General features: G+C 37.4%; 1 protein-coding gene across 2 annotated transcripts; it reads right to left on the reverse strand.

Annotated features, from left to right (window-relative positions):
- Positions 1-229: 229 nt before the first annotated feature.
- LOC131155788 (protein TIFY 4B-like) lies at positions 230-27705 on the reverse strand. 2 transcript variants are annotated; one of them, XM_058109192.1, is made up of 9 exons: positions 27465-27705; positions 27220-27371; positions 26872-27041; positions 25214-25304; positions 24971-25130; positions 24487-24549; positions 3243-3297; positions 2938-3146; positions 230-636 (listed from the first exon to the last, which is right to left on the reverse strand). In XM_058109192.1, the coding sequence occupies exons 1-9, from the start codon at positions 27580-27582 to the stop codon at positions 620-622; spliced, it is 1035 nt and encodes a 344-aa protein (XP_057965175.1). In that variant the 5' UTR covers positions 27583-27705; the 3' UTR covers positions 230-619. The 2 variants fall into 2 exon arrangements, with proteins under 2 accessions (XP_057965175.1, XP_057965174.1); XM_058109191.1 differs by having other exon boundaries at positions 3243-3300.
- Between the last annotated feature and the right edge of the window lie 243 nt (positions 27706-27948).

Consider the following 27948-nt stretch of genomic DNA (forward strand, 5'->3'; position numbering starts at 1 on the left):
GTGAATGCGACATAAAGCTATTGAGATTTCATAATGTGAATGTAAGCTAAGACCCTATGGCGCAGGGAAAAGTGGAGTAAAAAATGGGTTCCAAAACAGCTGACTCAACTGGCTAGTAGAGAGAGAGAGAGAGAGATTGGCGATTGGCACAATCAATGCACAATGCCAATCAGCTTAAACTACTCGTATGGCTCCGGTGTAATTTCAATGCCGGTTATGCCGCTTTGAATTTGGCCGCGATCAAATCAACTGTGTTTATTGATCATCACAAATATTAAGCTCATAATTACCCTTCCGTCAGCCCCCTCTCAACTCTGACATGATTCCGTTCAGATTGTCAGGGTCCAGAATACAAGTGGAAGGACTAGAGAAATCTAGTTACATATGCACCATTACAAGCTGGACCCATGCATAACACAACCCACCTCAAAAGAAATACTCTAGACGTCTTTCAAGAGGTGAATATAAGGTGAATCATGTTTCACAGTCTATCTCATAATGCAGTTTTGTCTGCATTTTCAACGTTACCCATTCTCCACCTGGCAATCTTCGATGCAAGTAGGCTCGAAATTTGATCGCAATAAACAACTCTCTACGTTGTGTTGGTTAAAATCCATATTCACTGCTCGTGAATGCCTGCGACGGAACAGCAATGTATCAGCTGAAACCATTTGACATCTTACAAAAGAAACAAAATAGTAAAAAGGAAAAACAGAAATATATAACTAAGAAACATCCAATATGAACTCCTGAAGTAACAAGTTCTGAAGAAAACAGCATAAATATTATATAACGGCCAAACTAGCTGTTATGAATAATAAACTTGGGGCAATAAAAGAGATTACTCTTGTGCAAGGCGGTTGATCCCCCGCACGAAATCTTCACTAAACCAATTACCCTATATGCTCCTTAAACCTCAATGTCATTTCGCAGAATTGTTATACAGAATGAACACTAAAACTAAAAAAATTTTCAAACAATGGTTGTGCAACTAATCTTTGCTCAACAAAAAAAATAATTAGGTAATTGAACTTGGGCTTCCCTGTGCATGAAAAATGTAGGAAATTGTCAAAAAACTATATGGTCTCGAATGCAATGCTTTTACACTTTGTTTGGAAGAGGTTTTAGAATTGAATTTCTATGGATTTACATAAAATATAATACACAATTATACTGAATTTTCTCTAGATTCACATAAATTCAAATTTAAGGCTTAAAATTCGTACTCCCAAATGCAACACTAATATTTTTGTTGAGTTCAACGATCTTCATTAGACCCAAGCTACACAAAATCAGGAAGCCCATCTCCCACATCCCATTCCCCTTCCTACCCTTCCCAAGGTTAAAATTCAAAAACCTTCAACATATAAATCCCAGCCTCCAACCATTTGAATGTCCTTAGGGAAAAATACTTAAGGATACACTTCTCAAAGTACGTATATTTTATGCACACTACATGAAATTGTTCCAACGTAGAGAAATATTTAAGCATAACCTAATGGTTGGGAACTTGGAATTTGGACTTAGTAATAGAATTATGTACTTTTTGCATAAATTCACACAAATCAAATCAAAGACTTGAAATTAAATATATAATAAATCAATATCTTTTAAATGTCTTATCGCACTTCTGATGTTGTTTACGTTCATTAGTATTAGCATGAGCATTATATTTTGTTTTCATTTTGTATATATAAATACAAATACATTTATGTATATAAAATATCAGCCCCTCCAATAAAAAAATCATCCTAGCTTCATCCCTGGACTTCTCAATATTTTTTCAGTCCTTAGTTGGCGTGGTAGAGCAATAAATATTAAAAAAAAAAATCTCAAACAAAATTGATAGGCTATTTAGAAAAAAGCGTTAGCAGTATCTGGTAGGCACTGCTTGAACATGGGTCTATCCTAGACATGCAAAGGCATTTGAGGGAGTCAAGCAGGATATCATCCAACAGGTAGGTTATTGAGCAACAGAGTGAATGCTATCCGTGATGATGCAAATCTGCAATTCTATTTGAAATTTTTTCCATATACGTTGACACAGCCAGCCCATTTATTTGCCATCATGGTGCATATTATCCCAGTGATAACTAGATATAACCAAATATCAGTTCATGGTTTGAACCATGTGACAAAAAATAACAGAACAAACTACAGTTAATTAAAACAATTGTATTCTTACACCAGACAACTTAAAGACAAATCAGAGGAATATGGTACAAGAAAGAACTGGCTTCTATGGAGGAAGTAAATGTCTTAAGCATGAACAATCACTAAAACTCACAATATTCCATGGGGGAACCCAACAGTTTAGTCACAGGGCATCCATGTTGGAGGTCTCCAGTTTAATTCTTAGGATGCTGAGCAGGGGAAATCTTTGAGATGGGAGGTGGACTACCTTTCATTGCCCCAATTTTTTTTTTTTTTTCAAAAGATAAATCATGATAGATGCTAAGAAATATCATTGAATTCCATGCTTTGATGTGGTCTTTGTTTGAAAGGAAGCACTGAAGCAGTAAAGCATCAGGCGAACAAGTTTTGTTCTTGTGCACACCAAGCATATGCAGTGCACATCAAAGCACATGCAGGAAGTGGACAGAACTATAAACACAGTACTTCCCTTGTCAAAACTTTTTTGGGTCATAAACAAAAAATATTATATAATGCCCTGAAGATCACAGGTTAAAGTCACAGAAATGATTCTACAAATGCAAAAAAAACATTTGCAATTTATGTGCATGAGAGCCTGGTGGACTGGGCATTGCTTTTGTTTTTAACTGCAATGAAGATTCTGCATGTTTTGTATGGCTATACTAGATTCATGTCCAACGAAAGAAAAGAGAAAAGGGAAAAATTAAATAAGCATCATCAGTAAAAGATCTAAAAAATTTATTTAAGTGCCCTGTGGAAAGGGCATGCAAAAAAGATAGTCACCTGGCTCATTGAGGTTAGAGGAGAGATTGGCATTTTTTGCTCTATTCTCAACCGAGCTGCAACGAGTAGGTGTGTGGGGTGGCCGGGGTTGAGGGGAGCATGCATCACTCCCACTTAACTGCTCATTTGGGGTCTCACCAATCCGATGGTTCAAATAGACATCTAAGCTACCAGATGAAGGGATCCCTACCTTCCTTTTGCTCTTAAACCTTCACCTAACAGGAGTGTCAGGAATGGAAAGAAAAGAAACAATTGTATCCAGCTTCACTTGGTTTTTAAGCAAAGTATTTAGTGCTTTAAGGTACCTGTCCTTTCGCTTCTCAAGATATCTTTGTACTGATGCTTTTCGGCTGGTTGGACCTTCTATCCAAAGAGGAAAAAAGGTTAAAAGCAATTAAATTATAGATCAGAAGGGCATAATAATCCCTTATAAATTGAAAAACGAAATCCTTAACACAATTAGATAAATTATCTTTTATTGTTGAACAACAATACATCTCTTATTGCAATTACATTATACACTAAATGAATTTATTTCAAGCTGTTTATAGCATGTGAAAAACTCCATTAAAGAATACATTTAACAAAATTTGAAAACCAGTACATGAAGTTATTGCAAAGGGTCTAGCACGTCAATTTGCCAGACTTCTGTGTCAACTCTGCCACATTCTCCAATTTATCTGTAACATGGTTACAAGCTTAAATGCAGAGTTGCAGACAATACCTCTGACTACTGGAGGCAGCTGATAGATTCAGTTGCAATGTTCAACACTTATTTTTTTTCGCTGGGTGCAATGCTCAGTACTTAAGAATATTACAATTACATATTACTTTGTAACAGAAGCATTGAGTGCTAATACCTCAATAAAACAAGTCATATTGATTCAGTTTCTGATGAGGCAGCACCAAGGGTTCCTCTTGAGCAAAGAGAACAAACAGGGTGACTGAAGACCAAGATCTGCATGAACCCTCCAATGCTTTAGTAGTGATTTGCCAAAGGGAGGAGATAAAAGCTCTACTTGAGGTCGCATTACTTACCTTCCCTTGGGGATTCTTACTCTAAATAAGTTTTGGACATCGATGGTTACTTTTGGGGAGTTGCCCATTGAGGGATCTAAACTAATCAGCCACCATTGGTGGTAATGGTAAGAATATCTTGTTTTGAGGGGGAGTGGCCCATTATCCTTTTAGATCATGGCACTTCCAGTCAAACTATATGGGTAGATGGCTCTCTGGAGCTGCCAAGACCACTCGTGCCCCAGTCCCTTTTTTAAATCACAGACCAAACCAAGGGTAAATTTTAGGAGGTTTTGCGATCCTTAGCATTTGGGTCTGCAGGTTGGTAGTAATTCTAGCTCTGACAATTTTATCCTTGATAGTCCAGTCAGAGGCTAGGTAGAAGTCTCTGAACAGCAGGAACATACTGGAAGCATCTAGCAAGAAATTATTATGCCTCACAAGTGCATGTATCAATTTCTAGACATTTACTGAAGTGCGACACTGTCATTGATTATATCATTGCAATTGATGGGGCAGCTGGAGAGACTATTGAACACTGAATGGCTCTGAGGAGTTGCGCTGAATGGGCCTTTTTCCAATCATTGATCATAAAGGAATCTGAGCCATCAATAAAAAGCATTTAAAAGTGAAAAACAGTCCATGCCCTGCTCTTTCTGCTCCCACTATTGAGGTTTTCTGTGCACAAGCCCATCGCAGTTCTCCATTGCCCCAATCCTGCGTCCCCCTCGCTCAAGGCTTTTCTCCTCCATTTTCCAATTGAAAGTAAACTCCTAGATTTTCTCTTCTTGATTTTAGCTGTGAGAGTATTTTTGGTATTACGTAGTCCATCTTTGCATGTCATTTCTTCAGCCTTCTGCCCCTGAGCTTTTTCTTAATGTTTTTTCTAGACTTTCTAGCACAGTTGTCATGCCTTCTCCATCACTGTCAACTTCTTAAACTACATCAATGGTCCATGGGGACCTTCAAGGAGCTGAGGAAGGATTCAGAGGGAAATACCCTGTAGTCTGTGAAGCTCCTGAGAAGGCCCAGCAGCCTCTTCCCATTTCTTAGATGCTGCTTGAACCTGGTGAGGAGGCCAGGCTATTATTGACACTAGAGAGCTTACCAATCAGGAGTTGGAGTGCCTCTGTTGAAGCCAGGGTTCTACCTGCTCAGGATGTCCCTAGGCTCTACAGAAAGTTCAAAATGCCAATACCTCCTTACACCCACCAGTCACCAGACTCCCATGAATGGGCTGGTATTTCTCAGTCCAAGGCAGTTTGTCAATATTAGGATGCCTGAAGTGTTGGGTTCAGCCTCCTCTCCTGAAATTCTACATTGATGTCCTTGATCATTACAAGATTTCCCTTCTCTAGCTTGTTCTAATTCTTGGTGAACCATAGTGGATTTTTGTTGTGTTGACCACTTGACCTGAAGTACTTCATTTTTACGCTGAAGCGACATTCGATCTTTTGAAGTGGTGGTATTTTTTCCAAACCGAAACTAAGTTCACTTCGGAAGTCATTTCCTCTATCCATGACCCATGTTAAGTAGGGGCCACTTAGAGTAGGTGGTGTTAGAATCAAAGAGGAGCCAAAGTTTGGGAATAGAAAAGACTTACATTAAATCATTAGGGTTCTACAAGAGATAAAGAAGACTATTCTACCCTAATATAATGCAAATAATTATTATTACTAACATCCCCCCTCAAACTCACGATGCAGCAGCAAGGAGCATCCATAGTTTTTCAACCAAAAACAAAAGCATTGGACAGTGTGTGGGACTTCGTAAAGAAGTCAGCAACCTGCATGGAGGAGGGAACAAAGGGCAAAGTAATAGTTCCTTGCTAAAGGTGGTGTCTGGTGACATGACAATCAATTTCAATGTATTTGGTCCGTTCATGAAACACCGAATTCCTTGCAATCTGGATAGCACTCCTATTGTCACAATATAGAGGAGTAGGAGCTGCAAATATAACACCCATATTAGCCAACAACCAATGTAACCACACAATCTCAGTTGTGGTAGACGCCATCGCACGGTATTCAGCCTCGGTTGAAGAGCGCAAAACAACTGCTTGTTTCTTGCTTTTACAAGAAATAAAGGAATCACCTAAAAATATACAAAAGTCAGTAGTGGACTTTCAATCAGTAGGATCAGTAGCCCAATCCGCAACAGAGTAGGCACAAAGCTTCAACGACGAGGTCAAGAATAAAAGACTCTGATAGAGTCCCTCAAAGATATCGTAAGATGCACAAAACAGCTGTACAATGCACAGATGTAGGTGAAGCAACAAACTAACTCACAATGTGGACAGCATAAGCAAAATCTGGGCAAGTATTAGTCAGATAAACAAAACTACCAACAATAGTATGATACAAGGTGGGATCAGGTAGGTGAATACCATCAATGGGACTGTAGCGGGCATTAACCTCAAGATGAGTATCAACAGTCCTATTACCAGTGACACAAGTGCGGTCAAGAATATCTGCAATATACTTCGATTGGGAGAGCAAGTAACCTTTAGGGGAGTAGGCTACTTCAATTCCCAAGAAGTAACGAAGTGGCCCCAAATCCTTCATGTCAAACTCCTGAGCCAACATCTTTTTCAAGTCCACAATACCATCAACATCATCACTTGTAATAATCATATCATCAACATACAAAGAAAGAATGATACAGCCAGCAGAAGTAAACTTAACAAATAAAGCTGAATCATAAGCACTGGAAGAGAAGCCAAGAGAAGTGACAACCATTGAAAACTTCTCAAACCAAGCTTGAGGGGCTTGTTTGAGACCATATAAAGCCTTCTTGAGTTTGCAAACCTCACCTGGGTTATAAGAGACACCAAACCGAGGTACCATGTAAACTTCCTCCTTTAGATCCCCCATTCAAGAAGGCATTTTTAACATCCAACTAAGAAATAGCCCACCGACGAACACAAACTATAGCAATAAGAGCACGAACAGTTGTCATATTGGCAATAGGGGAAAAAGTCTCCTCGTAATCCATACCATACTCTTGGGTAAAACCCTTACCAACCAAACGAGCTTGTATCGCTCAATAGAACCATCTTACTTCATTTTGATCTTGTAAATCCAACGAGAACCAATCGATTTCTTACCAAGAAGGAGTGACACCAAGTCCCAAGTATGAGTTTTATGCAATGCAAAAAGTTCCTCAACCATAGCCTCTTGCCAAAGAGGATTACAAACAGCCTTCTTATATGAGGTAGGCTCACAAAGTGGGTGAATAGCTGCTAAAAAGAAAGTGAAAGAACCAGAATAACAAGCATAAGCAAAATTTGGTAACTGAGTAGACTTACGAGTACGCTTGGGATGGCGAAACTTATGAGAATCCACAACCATAGGAGATTCTTGGGGAACCGCAAGAGGGGCATCATCATCACCACCACCATTTTCATCATCAAAGAAAGGGTCAATACAAATAAGGTCTGGCTGTGCCATATGAGGAAAGCTAGTAGGAACGGTAAAGAAAGGAATGTGTTCGAGGAAGACAACATGACGAGAGACGTATAGATTCTGAGCAACAGGATCAAAACACTTCTAACCCTTCTGTCCCTATCCATAACCAAGGAAGACACACATGGCAAAACGTGGTGATAATTTAGTATGCTCAATAGTGGGACGAAGGACAAAACATAGGCAACCAAAGACTTTTAGAGAGGAGTAATTAGGGGGAGACCCATATAATTTTTCCCTAGGGGAGAGACCAGAGTTGTGGGATGTGGGATTCTATTAATCAAGTGTACCACGGTAAGAACCGCTTCCCCCCAGAATTCACTAGGAACCTTAGCGGATAAGACAAGGGAGCGAGTTGTTTCAACAATATGGAGATGTTTTTTTTCAGCAACACCATTTTGTTAAGGAGCATCAGTACAAGAAGATTGATGAACAGTACTATCAAAGATAAGCAACTCAGAAAATGTTTTAGAAGTATACTCCCCACCCAAATCGGAACGAAAAAACTTAATTACAGCAGAATGTTGGGTACGAACAAATGATCGGAAGGCAATATAGACATGAATGAAATCATATCAATGTTTCATTAAATAGACCCAACAATACCAAGTATAATCATCAATAAAATAAACATAGTATCTAGACCCCCCTTTTGTGTCAACGGGGACAAGACCCCACACATCAAAGTGAATTAAACCAAAAGGTGCAACAGACTTAGACATGCAATGATTAAAAGGTAATGCAGAAAAATTTGCCAATTTGCAACCACTACAATCAAAAATATCATGTATCTGTAAATCACCCAAAACACCACTAGATACCAAAAATTTTAAACAAGAGGCCGACACATGACTAAGTCTAAAATGCCACAAATAAAAAACAAAAGATGAGGAAACCAATCGAAATGAGGAGAGGTCTACTCCCGATGCTGCCACATGATCAGGAACATGCGACTCATTCAAAACATATATGTCACCCTCTCTATGGCCTATCCCAATCAACTTCCTAGATTGAGGATCCTACACATGACAAGAAGTAGAGGAAAAATTAATAGAATAACCAACATCACACAATTGACCAACAGAGACAAGACTCATAGTTAGGTTAGGACTGCAATAAACTTCTGAAAGTGAGAAATTATGAGTATGAATGGAACCAACACTCCATCAGTAGTTAGCACTGAATTTGAAGAACATGATGGATGTATAAACGCAAATGAAGAGAAGTTAGGGGACATATGATAAGACAGACAAAAATCTAAAACCCATAGAGAAGAGGACATACCTAAGGGAGTAGACGATGACAAACTTACTGCAAATGGAGTGGACATGGCATATGGTTGTCAAGCAACAAACTGCTAGAACTATTCCGCAAGGGCACTTATGCGAGGATCAAATGAGGAATCATTCCCCAAGTTATCTGACGAAGGGGCAACAGCTGCTGTATTAGCCTGGTGCCCTCCTGGTCGCCACTGTTAGGACATTGGGTCCCCTGAACGCTGAGATAACTTTCCTCCATTTCGCCACAGCTGTGAATTTTGAGTCTTATTCAATAATTTTGGACACTGAGCCTTCCAATGTCCCTTCTCCTTAGAGAAGTTGCTCCCGTTGTTTGGGCGAGGCAAAGATCGATTTTGACCGAAGGAAAGTGGTTTGGGAGGAATAGCCAAAACGGATGTAGATGGGGGATATGTCCCTTTCCAATCGGAGATTTAAGACAAGTCACCTTTGCCAACAACTCACTAACCACCAAATCAACTAAAGGCAGTGGATCGCAATGTAAAATCGATCCACGAATGCCCTCGAAATAATCACGGAGAGCCATCACGAATTGGACCAATCGTTGCTCTTCCCTATGAACAATATAGGGAACAAACTTTTGTAATTCCACAGATTCTATGAGAGCCAATTGATCCCAAAGATCAGTCATAGCCGAATAAAAATCATGAACACTTCTATCTTTTTGTGTAAGTGCTCGAATATCCATCTCCAATTGATACTGAACAGCAAAGTTAGAAGGAACATATAATCTTGCCAAATGGTCCCAAACCTCCTTAGCAGTTTCATATTTAATTGAATCAACAAAATAATTGATCCAAGTAATAACTTTAGAATTATAAGTATCCCACGTATCCAATAAGTCTTCATATTTATCAACCCCCTCCACAGGTTTATGAGTCGGACCCAAAACATAACTCCACATCTTCTTACCCTTTAAGAAATTTCTCATCACATAACTTCAATAAGAATAATTTTTACCATCCAACCGCACACTAATTGATTGTAGAGAATCATCCCGTTCACTAGCCATGACGAACAATAACAACAACAACAAAAACCCCAAGATATAAGAAACAAATTAATATGAGAATGCCAAAAGCGAAACCAAACCTGCCAATACCAAGCCAAGCAAGAATCCAACAAATCACGAGTCAAACTCAAACCAGAAGCAAACCACGTCCAAATTCGATAAAACAAAATTCAGGTCTTAAAAATGGGGCATCCTTGAAAATCAACTACTAATCACGTGAAACTCCCAGATGGTCCCACGACCCCCACTTGCAAATAGAATAAAAGAAGAACTTAAATATAAACTACAAATCCTAGATGGTCCCACGGCCCCCACTTCCATCTGCATTCAACTTCTCTGGAGAAAACAAAAAATGGCTAAAGCAGCAAAAGACTCCAAGCTCCCTTCTTCCACCCTTCACCTTTCTTACTTTCAGATGATATGTGAAGCCACTATTTCCTTGAAGGATCGGACGGGCTCGAGCCAGCCGACGATTGCAAAGTTCATCAACGACAAGTATGGGAAACTGCTTTCCCCCAATTTCAAGAAACTCCTCTCCGCCCAGTTAATCGGAGAAACTGGCGAAGGTGAAGAACTACAAAATCCCCGCTTCCGCAAAGGCGAAACAAGCGAAATCAAGAGCCAAAGCGAAGAGGGCTTTCGTTGCGGCCGCATCGAAGCGGAAGGCTGGGAAAAAGATGGTTGCGAGGGAGGAGAAGACGAAGAGGCTGAGCCAGGTGAAGACGCTGGAGGGCCTATTGGTAAGGGGAATAGCACAAAAACAGCGCAAACAGAAACAGCACGACGGTGACGGGAACGACAGGAGAAACACAAGTAACCTAATCACACTGCTCTGATACCATGTTAGAATCAAAGAGGAGCCAAAGTTTAGGAAAAGAAAAGACTTACATTGAATCATTAGGGTTCTACAAGAGATAAAGAAGACTTATATAGCCTGCAAGAATAGAAGGGAAAAAGACTATTCTACCTTGATATAATGCAAATAATTATTATTACTAACAAGTGGATGGTTCCAAGAATGGAAGATTTAACCCTCAGAGGAAGAAGCAACAAGCCCCTTTAGTTCTCTTAGAACTACCATTTTAGAAGATCTCTTAATGATAGAGAGTTGTTGGAAGTTTCCTCATTATTGTCGTTATCGAACAATTGTCACCTTTCTTCAGCTAGGGATACTTGGTCTTGGGCTCTCGATCATGCAGGGGTGTATTCTTGTAAATCATTTTTTGAGTTTGACCCATTCCAATTTTTGTTTTGTTGAGGCTTTTACTTGGCTGATTGTGCTTAATAAAACCAATACTAATAACCTGTTGCAGGTCAAGAGACTTTGAATGCCTTATCTCCAGATGTTTTGCGTGCTCCGTTATTTGAATTTTGAAATGGTACATCACCTATATTTACACTATGATTAAGCTTTAATAATCTGGAATAAATATTTTGGTATGAAGGGAGAATCTTGGGTTTGCCTGGCATTGGTGGAGGAATTGTTGTCTATTTCTTTGAAGGAGAGGACTGCACTTTGGAAATGTGATGTTTTTGCAGTGTTGAGGGCATTATTGTTGGAGCATAATGCACGGATTTTTCAGGGAGAAAATTGAATTGGTAGCTGGTTTCAAAGAAGGTTCATTAAATGGCCTCTTTATGTTGTGTTAGCTTCAATTGCTTTAAGGGATAGTTTTTTGGAGGTTCAGCAAGAATGGAAGAATCTTTTGCTCTGGTAGTTGTTTGCTTTATGATTTTATTTTTTCTAGATTATTCCAAAACTTTGAAGGGAGAAGTCTTTTTCCCTTCGTGCGATTTCTTCTCTGATCAATGAAATATCTTCTTTTGTTACTAGAGAGAGAGAGAGAGAGAGACAAAGACAAACAGAGAGAGAAGCAGCAAGCCTACTAGGAAAGGCTCTTTAATACTAGATTTCCCCCATTCTCCTCCCTCTTACTAAAGAGAAGACTTGCCCAAGTTGGTCCAAGTGGGTCTGATTCTGCCCAAACTAAACAGTGGGCTTTTATATGTATTTTTATTTTATTTTTGATCTATAACAAGCTCGGTACTGATCTTTTTATTTTGGTCTTGCTGCCACAATCCCGCCACCTACAGAGTTCCAGAATATTGATTTCTCATGGAGCAAGGAGTCAAATATAGTGAGGTTGAGGAAGAGATGGTGTTGGACAATATACTGAGGAAGCTATTCACCAGATGCTGAAAAGATTCAAACAAGACCTGAATGAAACTCTCCAAGAAAAGCATAATGAATTCAAGGAAAAAGGATAATCCAAACAAATTTTGGATGAAGAGCAATGTAATCCTTGCCCTGGATGACACGGGAGCAACCTCACTTCTGACCAGGGTGGTGACTGGTAAGGTTTTGACATGACTCCTACTTGGTCTCCTCGACCAGTCAGCCCCTTCCTAATCCTCCCACAACTTGACCAGCCAACCATGAAGTCAAAGTCTCCAGAGTTTCTTGCCTATGTGATGCAAATGGTCTTTCATATGTGAAGTCTTTCTTGCCAGTTACTTTTTAGATTCCTTGGATATATCTTACAATTTGTCATTTCTTTACAAGAGACAAGAGTCATTTAAATGGTTCTTGCGAAGCTAGGTTGCCATGTATCCCCTCTTCAGGCCAACTTGAGTGAAAGTCAAGGTGTTATCCCAAGAGGGGGGTGAATTGGGTTTATAAAAATTCTTTTAAGTGTTATTACAAATTTTTAACCTTTTGTAAACTTAAACAAACGCACAAGAATGACTTAATTTTAAATCAACCACAATCCAAACACAAGCCAAATACAAATCACAAACCAAACAATGATCAATCAACCAATCACAATACTTAACCAAAATTTGAAAGCTTGCAGCACTTTCTTATTTCAGCGTTTTGCCAAATTTTAGTTTGTAGTCCTGTATGAATGAAATTTTTAAGCGCTTCTTTTAATCACTATTTCCGCAAGCGGTTAATCAACGTACTCCCTTTAAAGTTTCCGTCAACGTACTTTCTCAGATTAAAAGGTCTTCTCAATCTCAATTTCTTTTAGCAATCTTGCATTTTGAAACACAATTGTATATGCTGGAATTTAAATAGAAAAGGGTAGAGCGAGTGAGACCGAGGTTTTTTACGAGGTTCGGCTTATCCCCAGCCTACGTCCTCGCCTTAGGCAAGACCACCTAAGGATTCAACTAACTCGTTCCTTTGCAGGTGGAACAAACTGATTACAAAGGGTGGAGCCCCCTCTCCAAGGGATACTCCATGCTCGATTACAATGATCCAATCACCTGAATCGTCAAAGAAACAAGAAACAAGAAAAGGTTTTTTTTGTACAAAGAATGCTCTCAGATAGAGCTGGTTAGTACAATAGAAATCACTATATACTTCAATAACAAATATCAAAAGAAATAGAGTTGAAGCTCAAGAACAATTTCACCGGAATACTTCTCTAGATGGAAATCAGCAATTTGGATTGTAGAGCTCAAAGAAGAATGATCAGCACTTCAGAATTTCAGTAATTCTCGGTTTGCAAGAGTGAGCAAGAAAGAGCTTTGAGAGAATAAGGGAGCTTTCAACCTTAAAAGCAGATTTTCAATTGTTTCGTGCATGTTTGATTTGTGAACACATGTATTTATAGGCTCGTAAAGGTTAATTCGTGTTGCCCAAGTTTACTTGAAGTATTTCTCAAGTTTTTACAAAATTTGGGGCACAAGAAACTTAATTTTGAATTTTATAACTTCTAAAAAATATAGTCGTTAATAGTGTTCAGGCGCCTAAAGTCTCCGGTCAGTCGCCTGAAGTTCTTTAAAACTGAAATTTTTGAACTGAAAACAAGGTCAGGTGCCTAAGGTGACAAAGGTCAGTCGCCTGAGGATACACCGCCTCTTCAGAAATTCATCAGGAAATTCTTCAGGCGCCTAAACTAATTCTTCAGCCGCCTAGGAAAATTCTTCAGGCGCATGAGCTTACACTTTAGTCGCTTGAATAGACAAAATTTCTTTTTTTCAAGTTATTTTTCAAAAACACTTGTCGTTATTGCTTGGTTACTTTATAAAAACATTTTCCAGGGTTTTAAAACAACATCTCTAAGTCCAAGACAAGCCCCAATGAGCTTCAAAACATTTCACATGATATTTAGCATGAAGTACTTACAAAAATTCATCCTATAGTAAGCTTTGAAGTCTTCATATGAGTCTTTTGCTTTGAATCCTTTTAGACTTTGAGCTTGAGTCAACTTTGGGTTTCCACATGCTTTTGATCATTTTGGTTCACTTGAGCTTCCTTTGGATCACTTTGAAAATGAGTGTAGCTTTGTGATCCTTGGTGATCTTGAACTTGTATTTCCTTTGATATTTCAAACTTTATCATTTAAGCATTCCTAAGACATCATCACTTAACAACACATGTTAAATCATCCTTCATTTATTATCATCAAAACGAGATTCAAAAGCCATGTTAGGCCAACAATCTCTCCCTTTTTTATGATGACAAATAAGGAGCAAATATGAAAGATCCTTTGAAAAGGCTCCCCTTGACAATAAGCATGCTTTTAAAACAAATATGAAAAATGATGATTTCAAGTATGAGTAAGTTCAAAAATAAGACACAATTGAGTATATTTCATTATAGCTCATATCATGTACATATTTTCATTATAGCTCATGTCATGTACATATTTGCATTATAGTTTTCATGTTCATTATAGCTTTTACTCCCCCTTGCTATATGCCAAGATTTTATATGCTTTATATATTCGCCATATTCTTATTTTTCATTCATGTTTGCTCATGTTTGCTCAAAAATTTCTCCCCCTTTGACATCATTCAAAAAGAATTGAGGGGGATAGACACAAAGTGTTTTAGCACATTAAAAGCATAGGAATATTAAAAGCATAGTCATATTACAAAAAAGGTCAAAAGTAATAGAGGGTACAAGCCAAACTGAATATAAAAACAAACAAAGCAACATAAAACAAGGCCAATACATAGGGAGTTCTTAATACATCACAAAATGACAAACTAAATCAAGTATCAGCATCATCATCTTCCTCTTCAGCTTCTTCTTCATCTCCTTCCTCCTCATCATCTTCCTTTTCATCACCTTCTTCACTGACTTCCTCTGATTCTTCATCATCACTCCAAGGAGCAAAACTAGTGTCCATAGGATCAACACCACGGGATGAGCTAACCTAATATTTCTTAATACGAGTGAGGCGTTGATCAAGTGAGGAACAAGTAGTGTGAAGTGAAGACACATCCTCTCGAAGGGATTGAAGTCCTAATCTCATGTCTCTGCTGAAGGTGGAGAATTCATGATGAGAGGGAATGAACAAAGAAGGCGTATCAGTAGGAGGTCCTTGATCTTGAGCCGGAGGAGGAGGAGGGGGAACAGCTGCTGGTGCTCTTTAAGGTCTACCTCCTTTCAAGAACCAACCCTGATCGTGCTTTTCATAGCCCATTTGGTTGAGAGTTGTGGAGGTGAAGAGGTCATATCGGGTACGTTTTATGAATAACTCAAAAGGTGTGATTATATCAAGCTGAGCAAAGATAAGATTCAACACACCTCCATAAGGAAGAGTGACACGAGTAGCTTCTAACTTGGCCCACATCCATTTCAAAATGAGGCTGGAGAGATCAAGCTTCTTTCCCTTTAGTAAACACCATAGAACAAAGCAGTCAACATAAGAAAGATAATCGTAGGAGCCAGCCTTAGGTGGGATGTTGTTGGATATTATTTTGTGAAGTATTTGGGCCTAGAGGATCAATTGCTTATACATGGGTCGATGGCCAAAATATACGGGTTTCTTGACCATTATTGGAGGCAAAAACTCTTCAGGTGTGAAGCCTTGCTCTAGAATCCAAGATTGAGCAAAGGCGGGACATCAAATTCACCCAGAGTGATATGCAAAATGGGAGCTAGGATTTGAGGAGTCAAAACTATTTTCATCCCTCTAACTTCAGTAGTGAGAACACTTTCTCCAGAAATCATGTTGGCATAAAAGATTTTAACTAAGTTTGGATACATTCCTTTGGCTTGATAAACTACGAAATTTTCCAATCGATGTTTCGAAACATAGGCAGTATTTCAAAAAATTCGGAATCGAAGAAGGTGGTGTCAATCACCTTACCAAAGATTGGGTCCGTGGAACGGAGAGTAGAACGATAACGAAGCTTAGATTGGGGAGTGACTAACCATTGCTCGATGTTGTTATCCTCCCTTCCAGAAGAAGATCCTCGATTCGCTGTGGTCTTAGTGCGAGGCATCGTTTTGTTTTTGGAGAATGGAACCCTAGAATCAGAGTGAAAGAATGCAGGAGCAAAAGTTTGGGGCTGTGATTTGAGGGATTTTGAGTGAGGAAGCAGGGGATACCAAAGGTTAGGGCTTCGGGTGAGTGATGGAGCAAGAGTCAGTAGCCTGAAGTTAGGGTTTTCGCGCTTAAAATATATAGATCCTGCGACTTCAAGCGCCTGAAGATTAAGTTCAGTCGCCTGAAGATTTACAGACCTTAAATCTCAACATGCAGTAGCACCTCAGTCGCCTGAGGTCTGCTGGCTCAGGCGCCTGAGCCTTCAATATACAATGTACAGTCGCCTAAAGTCCTTAACCTTCAAAATATTTTCTTTTCCCTTAACATGAACTCTTCCTTCTTTTGATTTATCATATTATCAGGCTTCAATTGTCTTTTCAATTTGGCTTTTGAGGCATATGACTTCCTTGATCTTTGAAGATAAGCTTCGAACACTCCAAGTCTTCTTGATGTTTAGCCAACAATGACATTTTTGTATTTATATCTTATTTCTACATTGCAACTAGTTCAATGTTTTTTAAATTGGATTAAGTTGTTTCCTTATTAAAAACATCCTAATATCTTTGGAGTCCATTTTATCTAGGTACGCATACTTTCTTGGGTCCGGATGGTTTGGCAAGTGATGTTTCTTTTATTCTCCAAACTTGTCTAGTTTTCACACCCTTTCTCTTTAATGGACATTCAAACTTAATGTGTCCTTTCTTCTTACATAGAAAGCATGTGATGTGAGTGTAAGCATTTGAGAAGGTGCTAGTATAATCTTTGGAGGCTTTTGTAAAGCATCCCATGTAAAAATTCTTTTTCTTTATATTTTCAACTCCATTGAATCCTATGCCTTCTTTATTTAAGGACATTCTTTGTGCGCCAATCATTTTATCAAAGTTCTCCTTTCCTCTAGTAAAATTGTAGATTATTTTAGTTTGATCTTCAATTTTTCTTTTAAAATCACCAATTATTTAGTCTAGTATATTTTTGCCCTTTTCTTGTAGCTTTACTTGGTCTTGAGACATCTTGCTGATTTTGTTCTCTAGTTCAGAAATATATTGATCTTTCTCATTATCCATGGAAGTTTGGGATCTTATATCTTCAAATTCCTTCATCATTTTTTCATTATTACTTTCTAATCTCTTAATTTTTAAATCTTTTTCTCTTTTAGCAAGTTTTTGAGATTCCAATTCTTTTATTACACTTTCATTTTTATTTTTTAATGATGTGTATCGTTTAGTCATTTTAACTAGGATCTTATGAACTTTGAATAGTTCACTTTATAGTTCTTCATAAGATGGCATACTCTCATCATTGGATTCATTAGATGAATCACTACTATAATCATTAAATGATTTGGATGAGGAGCTTTGTTCTTCATCATTATCCCATGCCATAAAGCAAGCAATCTCTTGGCCACTTGATTCACTATCTGAACTACTTGTACTAATATTATCCCATGTAGTGGCTTTCATTGCCCTTTTTTTTTCTTTTTGGAATCTTTCTTAAGTTGTAGACAATCCGATTTTATGTATCCAACTTTCTTGCAATTATAGCATGAAGGAGGTTCTTTCTTTGTTTCTTTCTTATTAGTTTCTTCTTCATCGATTTTAAGTTCCGGATTTTTCTTTTAAATTTATTCTTCCTTCTAAGTATTTTTGCAAGTTTCTTGGATATGAAGGCTATTTCATTTACATCCATCTCTTCTTCATCTTCATCAATAGAGCTTCCATTTGAGGCTTAATTTTTCTTTTAAATTTATTCTTCCTTCTAAGTATTTTTTAAAGTTTCTTGGATATGAAGACTATTTCATTTACATTCATCTCTTTTTCATCTTCATCACTAGAGCTTTCATTTGAGGCTTTAAATGCAATGGATTCTTGGGATTTAGATTTTTCACTTCTTTCGTTAATTGCCATCTCATAGGTGAGAAGCGATCCAATCAATTCATGAAGGGATGTATTTTTTAGATTTCTTCCTTCCGTAATTGTTGTAACTTTAGGTTCCCATATTGGAGAAAGTCCTCTAAGGAATTTTCGAATCATTTCACATGTTGAATAATTTTTCCCTAAAGCATTTAAAGAATTTATTATGTGAGTGAACCTAGTATACATGCTAGTGATGGTTTCTTCCGAATTCATCTTAAATGTCTCATACTCGCTAGTGAGCATGTCGATTCTACTATCTCTAACATCTATAGTTCCTTCATAGATTACTTCTAACTTGTCCCAAATTTCTTTGGCTGACTTACATGTCATGACCCTATTAAACTCATTTACATTTAAAGCACAATATAGTGCATTCATGGCACTAGAGTTAACTTGCATCATTTTATAGTCATTGTCGGTCAAATCTTTTTCTTCTTTAGGAACTTCTTTACCATCTACAAGTTTAGTAGGTATGTAGTCACCATGTATGACAACCTTCCATGCTTTCTAATCCATAGTTTGAATAAATATCCTCATTCTTTGTTTCCAAAACATATAGTTTAAACCACAAAAGATAGGCGGTCAAGTAGAGGTTTGGCCTTCAGCAAAAGGGGATGCCATTTAGACCTTTATATAACTTCTATTTAGAATTTGCTATAACTAGGCTCTAACACCAATTGAAAGTCAAGGTGTTATCCCAAGAGGGGGATGAATTAGGTTTATAAAAATTCTTTTTAAGTATTATTACAAATTTTTAACCTTTTGTAAACTTAAACAAACACACAAGAATGACTTAATTTTAAATCAACCACAATCCAAACACAAGCCAAATACCAATCACAAACCAAACAATGATCGATCAATCAATCACAATATTTAACCAAATTTTGAAAGCTTGCAACACTTTCTTACTTCAGCATTTTGCCAAATTTAAGTTTGTAGCCTTGTATGAATGAAATTTCAAAGTGCTTCTTTTAATCAAGATTTCCGCAAGCGATTAATCAACGTACTCCCTTTAAGGTTTCCGCCAACGTACTTTCTTAAGATTAAAAGGTCTTCTCAAACTCAGTTTTTTTTAGCAATCCTGCACTTTGAAACACAATTGTATATGCAGGAATTTAAATAGAAAAAGGTAGAGAGAGTGAGACTGAGATTTTTTACGAGGTTCGGCTTATCCTCAGCCTACGTGTCCTCACTTTAGGCAAGACCACCTAAGGATTCTACTAACTCATTCCTTTGCAGGCGGAACAAACCGATTACAATCCCTCTTTTAGGGTGAAGCCCCCTCTCCAAGCGATACCCCATGCCCGATTACAATGATCCAATCACCTAAATCGTCAAAGAAACAAGAAACAAGAAAAGGTTTCTTTTGTACAAAGAATGCTCTCAGATAGAGTTGGTTAGTACAATTGAAATCACTATATACTTCAATAACAAATATCAAAAGAAATATAGTTGAAGCTCAAGAACAATTTCACCGGAATACTTCTCTAGATGGAAATCAACAATTCAAATTGTAGAGCTCAGAGAAGAATGATCAGCACTTCAGAATTTCAGTAATTCTCAATTTGCAAGAGTGAGCAAGAAAGAGCTTTGAGAGAATAAGAGAGCTTTCAACCTTAAAAGCAGATTTTCAATTGCTTAGTGTATGTTTGATTTATGAAAACATGTATTTATAGGCTCATAAAGGTTAATTTGTGTTGCCCCAATTTACTAGGAGTATTTCCCAAGTTTTTACAAAATTTGGGGCACAAGAAACTTAATTTTGAATTTTATAACTTTTAAAAAATATAGTCGTTAACAGTGTTCAGGCGCTTGAAGTCTCGGTGTCAGTCGCCTAAAGTTCTTTAAAACTGAAATTTTTGAACTGAAAACAGGGTCGGGCGCCTAAGGTGACAAGGGTCAGTCGCCTAAGGATACACTGCCTCTTCAGAAATTCATCAGGAAATTCTTCAAGCGCCTGAAGAATTACATAATACTAAACCAATTCATTATTCAATTTAATGGAACCAATACTTACTTGATTAATAGCCCGAATTTGAGTATCTATATCAGGTACTAACTTGGTTATCACTTTTTTAACCTCATCCATGACTTCTCTAGCAACTTCAAGAGAGGGTAAGGTACCATAAAGAAATTGTGGGATCAAAAAATATCCTTAAATTAAATTTATAAACATATTAATCAATAATAGTTTTTTAATGCAACTATGCATAATTTAAAAGTTAAAATAATAAAAAACTGTATTTGATTTACACTTACCAGCAGCGTGCAAATCTTGGTGCAATTGAAAACTCCAACCAGTTGTCAATAATTTCCAATAGTCTTTGTGGAACCGACAATCTTTTTGAATGGCCAACTTCACCCTATTAGTTGTCTCGTATATGAAACCCATGGTTGGTTTTTCATCACTATCAACCAATTTAAGAACTTTCACCAAGAGTTCTTGCACTTTAATTATATCGGAGGCCTTTTGCCAAATCTCTTTGCCTAAGATAATCTTCTTCGCATCATATGTTGGGTCTGATTTTGCCATCCCAAACCTTGAGTTTTTCCAAACATCAGATGTAAACATTTTCCTTAATGCTTGTTTATGCCTAATAATAATCTACAAAGCAATAAAGTTGGTGGCAAATCGAGTGATGGCACGGCGAAGTAACTCTATTATTTGTGAATTTCTTCATGAAATTCACTGCCCATGTGTGGTTGTAAATAAAGGAGGTTATTATTCTTGCATCTTCTAAGACCTTCTTCATGTTACTTTTCTTACCAATATCTTCAAAAATAAGGTCTATGCAATAGGCTGCACATGCTGTCCAATAGAGATATTAGGTCTCTTCTACATTAATAATTTCCCTCCTGCCTTCATTGCAAGTTCATTATCACTCACTACTTGGATAACATTCTCCTCTCTAATTTCTTCAACCACCACATCCATTAATCAGAAATGAAATTATAGATTTAATAATTACTACAACTTAGTTAAAAACATACAAGTCCATAATATTATTTGCATATACAATTAAAATTTAAAAATTACCTGAAATAATATTCAATTGTTCCGCTTGGCAAATCAGAGACATCAACTGACTTAAGAAACACGGTGCCTCTGTTGTAGTAAACTAAAAAGTTTATTATGTGTTTTCTAGTTGGTCCTGCCCAACCATCACACATAAGGATTACACCTCTCTCTTCCCAAATTCCAAAAAAGAAGATATATAATCTTTCATTTCTCGATACTCTTGCTCTAAATAAAAATTTCAAATACCTCATAGGGTGATGGACCCTTCACTCCCTTTCCAACCTTTGCAGCAACATCAAGCATAAGCTGCATAAATGGAAAGTCAACTACATTTGCTAGAATCCAATTATAAATTAGAATTTTCCAACTGTTTTTCCTAATTTACTTCTTAAATCTTTCAGTAACTTAGCGTTGATTTTCGGTTGTTTTGTATTCTTGCTTCTTTCTAAAATAGGATCCATTGCCCTTAGTCAAGCTTCAGGGGCATCGGGATTGATCCATTGTCGTCTACTATCTCCAACTTCTCAACCACAATAACATCGAGCTCTATTGAAACCCTTGGCAGCACTACTGCCAGAGCCACCTCCCTCTTCATAAATATTACCCCCTACAGTTGTTCTTCCTCGAAATCTTTGTCTCTCTTCCCATTGTTGCTGTAATCGTATACTTTCTTGTCAAGCAAATCTCATTCTTTCTTCTTCCGAGTCTTCTTCATCGCTCAAATTCTCAAAATCTCCTCTAATTTGGGCTTTTGCTTTATCTTGCCTTTTTTGTTTATCTTTTTTCTTCTCAACATACTGTTGTATCTGTATGGTCTATTGGATCCGTTCTACCACCATAGCACTCCATTGGTGCACTCTGAACTCCTAAATAGGGCCTCCTCCATTATCTATTCAATGAATGGTGTTTCTTGCTGCAAAGGGTAGACTCCAATTTTGGCTAAGGCTATCTGCTCACCTCTCCCGCTTTGAATGTTCTTTTTATGGGCTTTGCATCAATCATGGTCTCGATCCAATGCGAATGCTTTGGCAGGTGCACTGATAAGCAACCAAAGTTGGCCTAGATTCTTATGCCCAATCTTCTAGGAGGAGGTCAACACCTAATATAAGCCTTGGTCTGATCTTTGCAATGGTGCAAATTATCTTTCCTTTGGATAGTATTATGCGAACATTCTAAGCTAGGTCTCTCATTTGCTCCTACATGGCCAAGGCAGCTCCATGAGGCGTAGTTTTAAAAATCAGCGTCTAACAGCCATCACATAACAGTATTGGTGGCATCCTTGTAGCTTCCAAGACCGTTACGAGGCAATATCTTGGAGTTGATATCTTGGAGGTCCTTTGGTTCACCATCTTGGCCATTACAATCTGATACGATATTGTAACTGTGTTACGGGATGTTAAAGGCCACTACATTATCAGACTAGATGTCAATGACTAAAACAGGTTTTTAAATTTTTCTTTTTCTTTTTCTTTTTGCATTTTTTGCCTTTTCCCCTTTACTGAAGCTTAGAAACTCAATTTTAAGTTGAGTTTATTTTCTCCAACACGTATGTATCTCTTTAATAAATAGCAACCAAACTTTTTATGTCATCAAAATTACATATTTGCATACTCAAAAGTTTTTCAATTTTACTTTTTGAGTTTTTCTCACACCTAATTTGCTGAGAAAAAAAATATGTTCTAGTGCTTTGCATTTTTATTTTTTTTTTTGTTTAATATACAAACATTCTATATTTTATTTCATTGTATTTATGATATCTTGGTTTAAACTTCAGTTATAATCAATAAAGTAGTGAAAAGTAGCAAATGCATGCTTCTTCTCGCCAATAGCAACTAAAGCAACCAAGATGACATCCAATACTTGGAGTATAAACTATATTTAAACTGATTAATATTCATTAAAAAATCATTTAAAGCATTACTACGTAGAATTCTAAGATCAAAATAAGTGGATATATGTGATTTAACAAGTTTGCTAATGCAAAAAAAATCAAGTTCATGGATATGATTTCTGTTACATATGACTGCAATTGTTACCATTACGCAGGCCGCCACAGGTTTTTAGAACTATGCCATGGGGGGCACATAAAGAGCCCCAGAAGATTTGAACCACAGGTTAAGTTGACCAGAAGACTCACCATGGTGACTCGGTGAGAGAAGAAGGATGTCAGTCATCATTGCCCATGCAAAGTAATCTTGGTATTCGGCAAGAATGGGTGTGTCATCGACATTCAATCAATTTTCAATCGACAGCACCAATTTGTTGATACAAATTCTGGATGTGCTAAGGTGGTACGAAAGGCTAATGGAAGGGTTTATAAAAGGAAGAGATAAAAGCTCTGATCAAGGATCAAGGAATACTTACCTTTCTCATGGGATTGTTGCTTTAAAAATAAGGCTAACATAAGTAGCTACTTCAAGTCGGTTACCTGTTGAGGGGGCTTACCTGCCATGGCAGTCTTAGAGTAGTAGTGGCTTATTTTGAGGGGGAGTGGCCCATTATCCTGTTAGATCATGCCATGGCCTCTTCATTTGAACAGGCAGGCAGCTGTCCACATCTAGTTTAGTCATGCGGATCCTCTCTTGGGCTGCCAAGATCCCACATAGCCAAACATAGGGATCAACTAATTTGTGCAATATATCCATTCTTCCATCTGACCTTCTAATTGCATTAACCACAGTTGTAGAGGTATAGAGTACCATCTAGATTTACAATAACATACTAAATAACAAAACCTAATGATTTAGTCACTATCTTCTCTTCTACCCACCTAAAAAACCTATCCAAGATCAACTTCTCCCTTGATCCTCGGAATCATTCTCAAATGGCAAAGACAATAAAAACAAAAATCTGAACAAGACCAACTTCTACCATCCATAGATGTTATTGTTCAACTATTTAATCAAAACCCAACAGCTATTAATGGGGAAAAAGGAGAAACAAAATTAGTTGCTCAAAAATATCTCAAGAAAAAGCAACTGCAAATTGAAAACATGAATATATAAAATAGGTCACAATGAGACTTGTAAAATCTTATTTAGCGACCAGGTTGCTTTAAAAATCAGGATCAAGTCCCACAGAAAGTTCCAAAAGTTTTTAACAATTTGGCACAGTTAAATCGATGAAAATATAACGCTATGCAAAAACAGGGAAGTACTTAGAAAAGAAATTATGCAATCATATAATTTTTGAATTGTAAGGCCTTCATATAGTATGTATCAAAGATAAGATAATCATATAATACAGCTCCTAAAAATGTTAGGTGGGAGGATTAGAAAAAACAACTAAAGAGGTCAAGGATAAAGAGATGATGCTTAACTAGCATGAGAGCATCATAGGAGAGGAAAGCAAATTATTGGAAATCAATATATCAAGGAATTATATTGATCCCTTACCTTCTGCATTAGTAAATGGTTCAAAAAGTTTGAGAAGATTTACTCACTAAGAAAATGCAAATTTCCCTCTCTTCAGGATAGAAGCTGTGTGAAATTTAAATTCTATAAATTACATTAGAAACTAGCAGAAGTGTTTACCAAGGTTGTCTTCACGAGATACATTTTCCTCACTGAGTGGTGATATATTTTCAGTCATTTTTACTGCAAAAAGACCAATATGATAAATTAACACAACCTCCATTAGCAACATACTTCAGTCATTTTTACTGCAAAAAGACCAATATGATAAATTAAAACAACCTCCATTAGCAACATACTAACAGGGTAAATTTAGTCTTTGCGATAAAATCACCAAATCATTTCAACATTAACTCAAAATTAAACTATTGATTGATATAAATTTGATAATACTTCTATAGACACCAATGCAGAAAGGTTGAGGCTTCAGCATTGCCAGTTGCAAAAAATAAGTACTACATACAACAAGAGAAGGAAGAGCAAAAAGTGTTCAAGCCACAGAAGCTTGCAATCGTTTAAGCATTCAAAAACGCTATTCTAGAGAAACAAAGGGGGTAGAATTCCTAATACAGCCTAATGCAGCTTAAAGTCCCACAGTTCCTACCTGATTGCAGAGTCTGGAATATCATGGGAGGACTTGGGGCTACTTTGGCACTTGCAGCCTGTAATAGGCATGAAGAAGACCGAAATACAGTAACCCCATCAGATGAAGCTTCTTGAGGAAAATGGAATGGGCTTGCAGCAAGTTGCATGATTGCACGTGCCTACGAATCAATATCTTGTTTGATTTAGATATTAGAAAGCCAACATAAGACTTGCTCCAAGATATAATAGGAAGCATCATTACCTTGTCACTTGGCATATCATCATAGGCATTGACCTTGCCACAGTAGAAAATTGTCATCTGCGCCAATGGCATATTAGCCAAACATGTGGTTCTGGGACCATATAGTGAATTTCAGTCAGCAAAACTTCAAGAATGGGAGAAAAAACAGCCATCCTCAAAGTCCACCATCATACATGTGAGCACAAAATCATGTTACTTTCGGTTATTGATGTTTTAGGCCACTTAAACTCATAAAATCTGTGCCTTCTTGGTAAACAGTAATTATTTGTATCAAGATACACGTGCAAGATTTAAGAAGGGATCTTCATAAAATCTTAACTGTAGAACACAAGGGGGCTATTTGACAGAAGCCCCTCTCAGCCACCAAATTTATTTAAAATAACAAATATATATATATATATATATATATATAATTTCACCTATTCAATAAACTAAAATGTGGTCAGAAATACAAAAGACATAATTGTTGTATTGGTGCCAATACTGAACCACTTACCTAAAATTTGTCCTACAACTACCTAATCATTGTGGCATTTGGAGTACAAATGTCCTGAAGGGCCAAACAACAATATCTTCAACGAATATCCTTACAAACCTAATAACTCACTGGAAACTGTAACATAGCCACAGTTGACCGATGGAAAGTTTAAAATTTTCCTTAGTTGAGAGCTTTGTGAATCACTATCTGCTAAATCCTTAAAAGCAACACACTGATAACCTGGCAGAAAACATCTTCCAAAGAAATAGTATGAAGTTATCATTCAAACTAATTTTTCTCCTTCCGAAGCAGCGTAGAACAACATTAAAGTGTATAAAGGCAAATGAGAACGATGACTGTGCACATATAACAAATCTTCTGGCAGAGACAAAGCTAGTTAATGACTAGTAGGATAAGTTCATTGCTCCCCTGGCTGAAAATTTTGACTCAAGTCCACATTTTTTTTTAGTATTTATTACCCCAAAAAAATAATAATAACAACAACATGCACACAGAAAGACAGATTCCAATACCATGCAGAACATAGAAAATCATTCATAAATAATTTACTAGCTCTTCTTGATGAATACATGACTTAAAAACTAAAATAAGAGTCCAAGAGTGAATCCATTTTTACCAAGATTCGAACATGTTTATCTTTTGATAAGTATGCTTCCATTGAAAAAAGTCCCCAAAATATGCTCTCAACAAAAATTACAAAAGAATCTTGAACCATTTGACTAGGCTGCAACTATAGGGGCATAGCACCTACAAATATTCGAAAATAAATCTTTAAATAAACCCCAGAACTGTAAGGGTCACAGCACTCAAACACAGAAAAATAGAAAAAAGACTAATCAAGCACTTGATCAGCCTAATGCTTCACCAATCACTAGCTGCTAGCTCAACAAAAACAAAGTTCAACTCTAGTCCAAGTTATCCACCATTTTACCGAGTTAGGTCTACTTTCTCATTGACTTAACAAACAGGTAGTAAAATAAATAAATAACCTAGAAACAAAAACAATATTATATATATAACTTCAAATACCTTATCGTTTACTCTTCCCTTAAATCTAGCGAGCATATGTTAGGATAGCATGTATAAGTATCACAGTAGGAACTAAAAAGTTACAAGATAGTAAGTTTAATAACAAGAGAATGTACATATAATAAATAACCTCGGTGATACTGAATCATTGTCAGCGGCAGCGAGACCCCCCGACAAATTGCCGTGAAGATCAGGCTTTTCGGGATCTTTTCGCCGATATGAAGCCAAATCTTCGGCCGACACAGAGATCCGAGTATCGGCCGCCGTCACTTTTGCCGAAGCAGGCGAAGTAAAAGGGACCTACAAATATTTAATTATTTAATTAACAAACTGTTACGCATCAATAAAAAATAATCAGATGACTAAAATGGTAATGCTCTGTGCGCTAGCTTCTATAATCTCTACTAAATACCTAAAAAATTGTCAATTTAAGAGAGAGAGAGAGAGAGAGAGAGAGAATGAATGGTTTGCAACGCACACGATGAGGATTTTCAGGAGAGGGAATGTAGAACTTCTTGACAGTTGTGGCGGCGTCGGCAGTGGCGGAATCCGACGTCCTTTCAAGAAGCGTCTTGAGCGAGATGACTTGCTGGATCGCCTGAGATTTGTTCCACGACGGGCGTCGCATGCCTGTACGGACAAACCTCCAGTCTCTTCAAATTCAGAACTTAGTGAGCAAACAAAAGAAAAATAAATAAAGAAGCAGAGAGATAGAAAGAGGACCTTTGGATTTGAGGTATCTGCGGCAATCCTCGCGAGTAAGCTGAGAAATGTCATCCTCGGTGAGCTGGTGAAGAGGTTTGTCGAGGGGTGAGCGGGAGTCGGTTTCCTGAGCGGACATGGCGTCGGATTCTTGTCGGAAATCGAAGCCGGAGCTCCGGCCCCTCTCAGTGACTGAGGTATCACTTAGCTTACAGCGTGGCTTTTCTACCCCCTCCGAAATTTTGGTAAATGTGCTTGTTTGAAATTTGGGGCTGCCACTGTTCCATATATATATAGAGAGAGAGAGAGAGAGAGAGAGAGAGGCCTTTTGGAATTCACCCGCAGCGTCTGTGTGGCGTTGTATCCCCCCAGGGTGCCACGTACTTGCTTATTGCCTTTGCGTTAAATTACGATTTTCTCACGTTTGCATAAAACATTTACACCCATTTTACCCATAAAAAATAAGATATTGAGAATCTTAGAATATAAATTTGATTAAGCAAAT

Source organism: Malania oleifera, chromosome 5, assembly GCF_029873635.1.
Source record: "Malania oleifera isolate guangnan ecotype guangnan chromosome 5, ASM2987363v1, whole genome shotgun sequence".
Lineage (NCBI taxonomy): Eukaryota > Viridiplantae > Streptophyta > Magnoliopsida > Santalales > Ximeniaceae > Malania > Malania oleifera.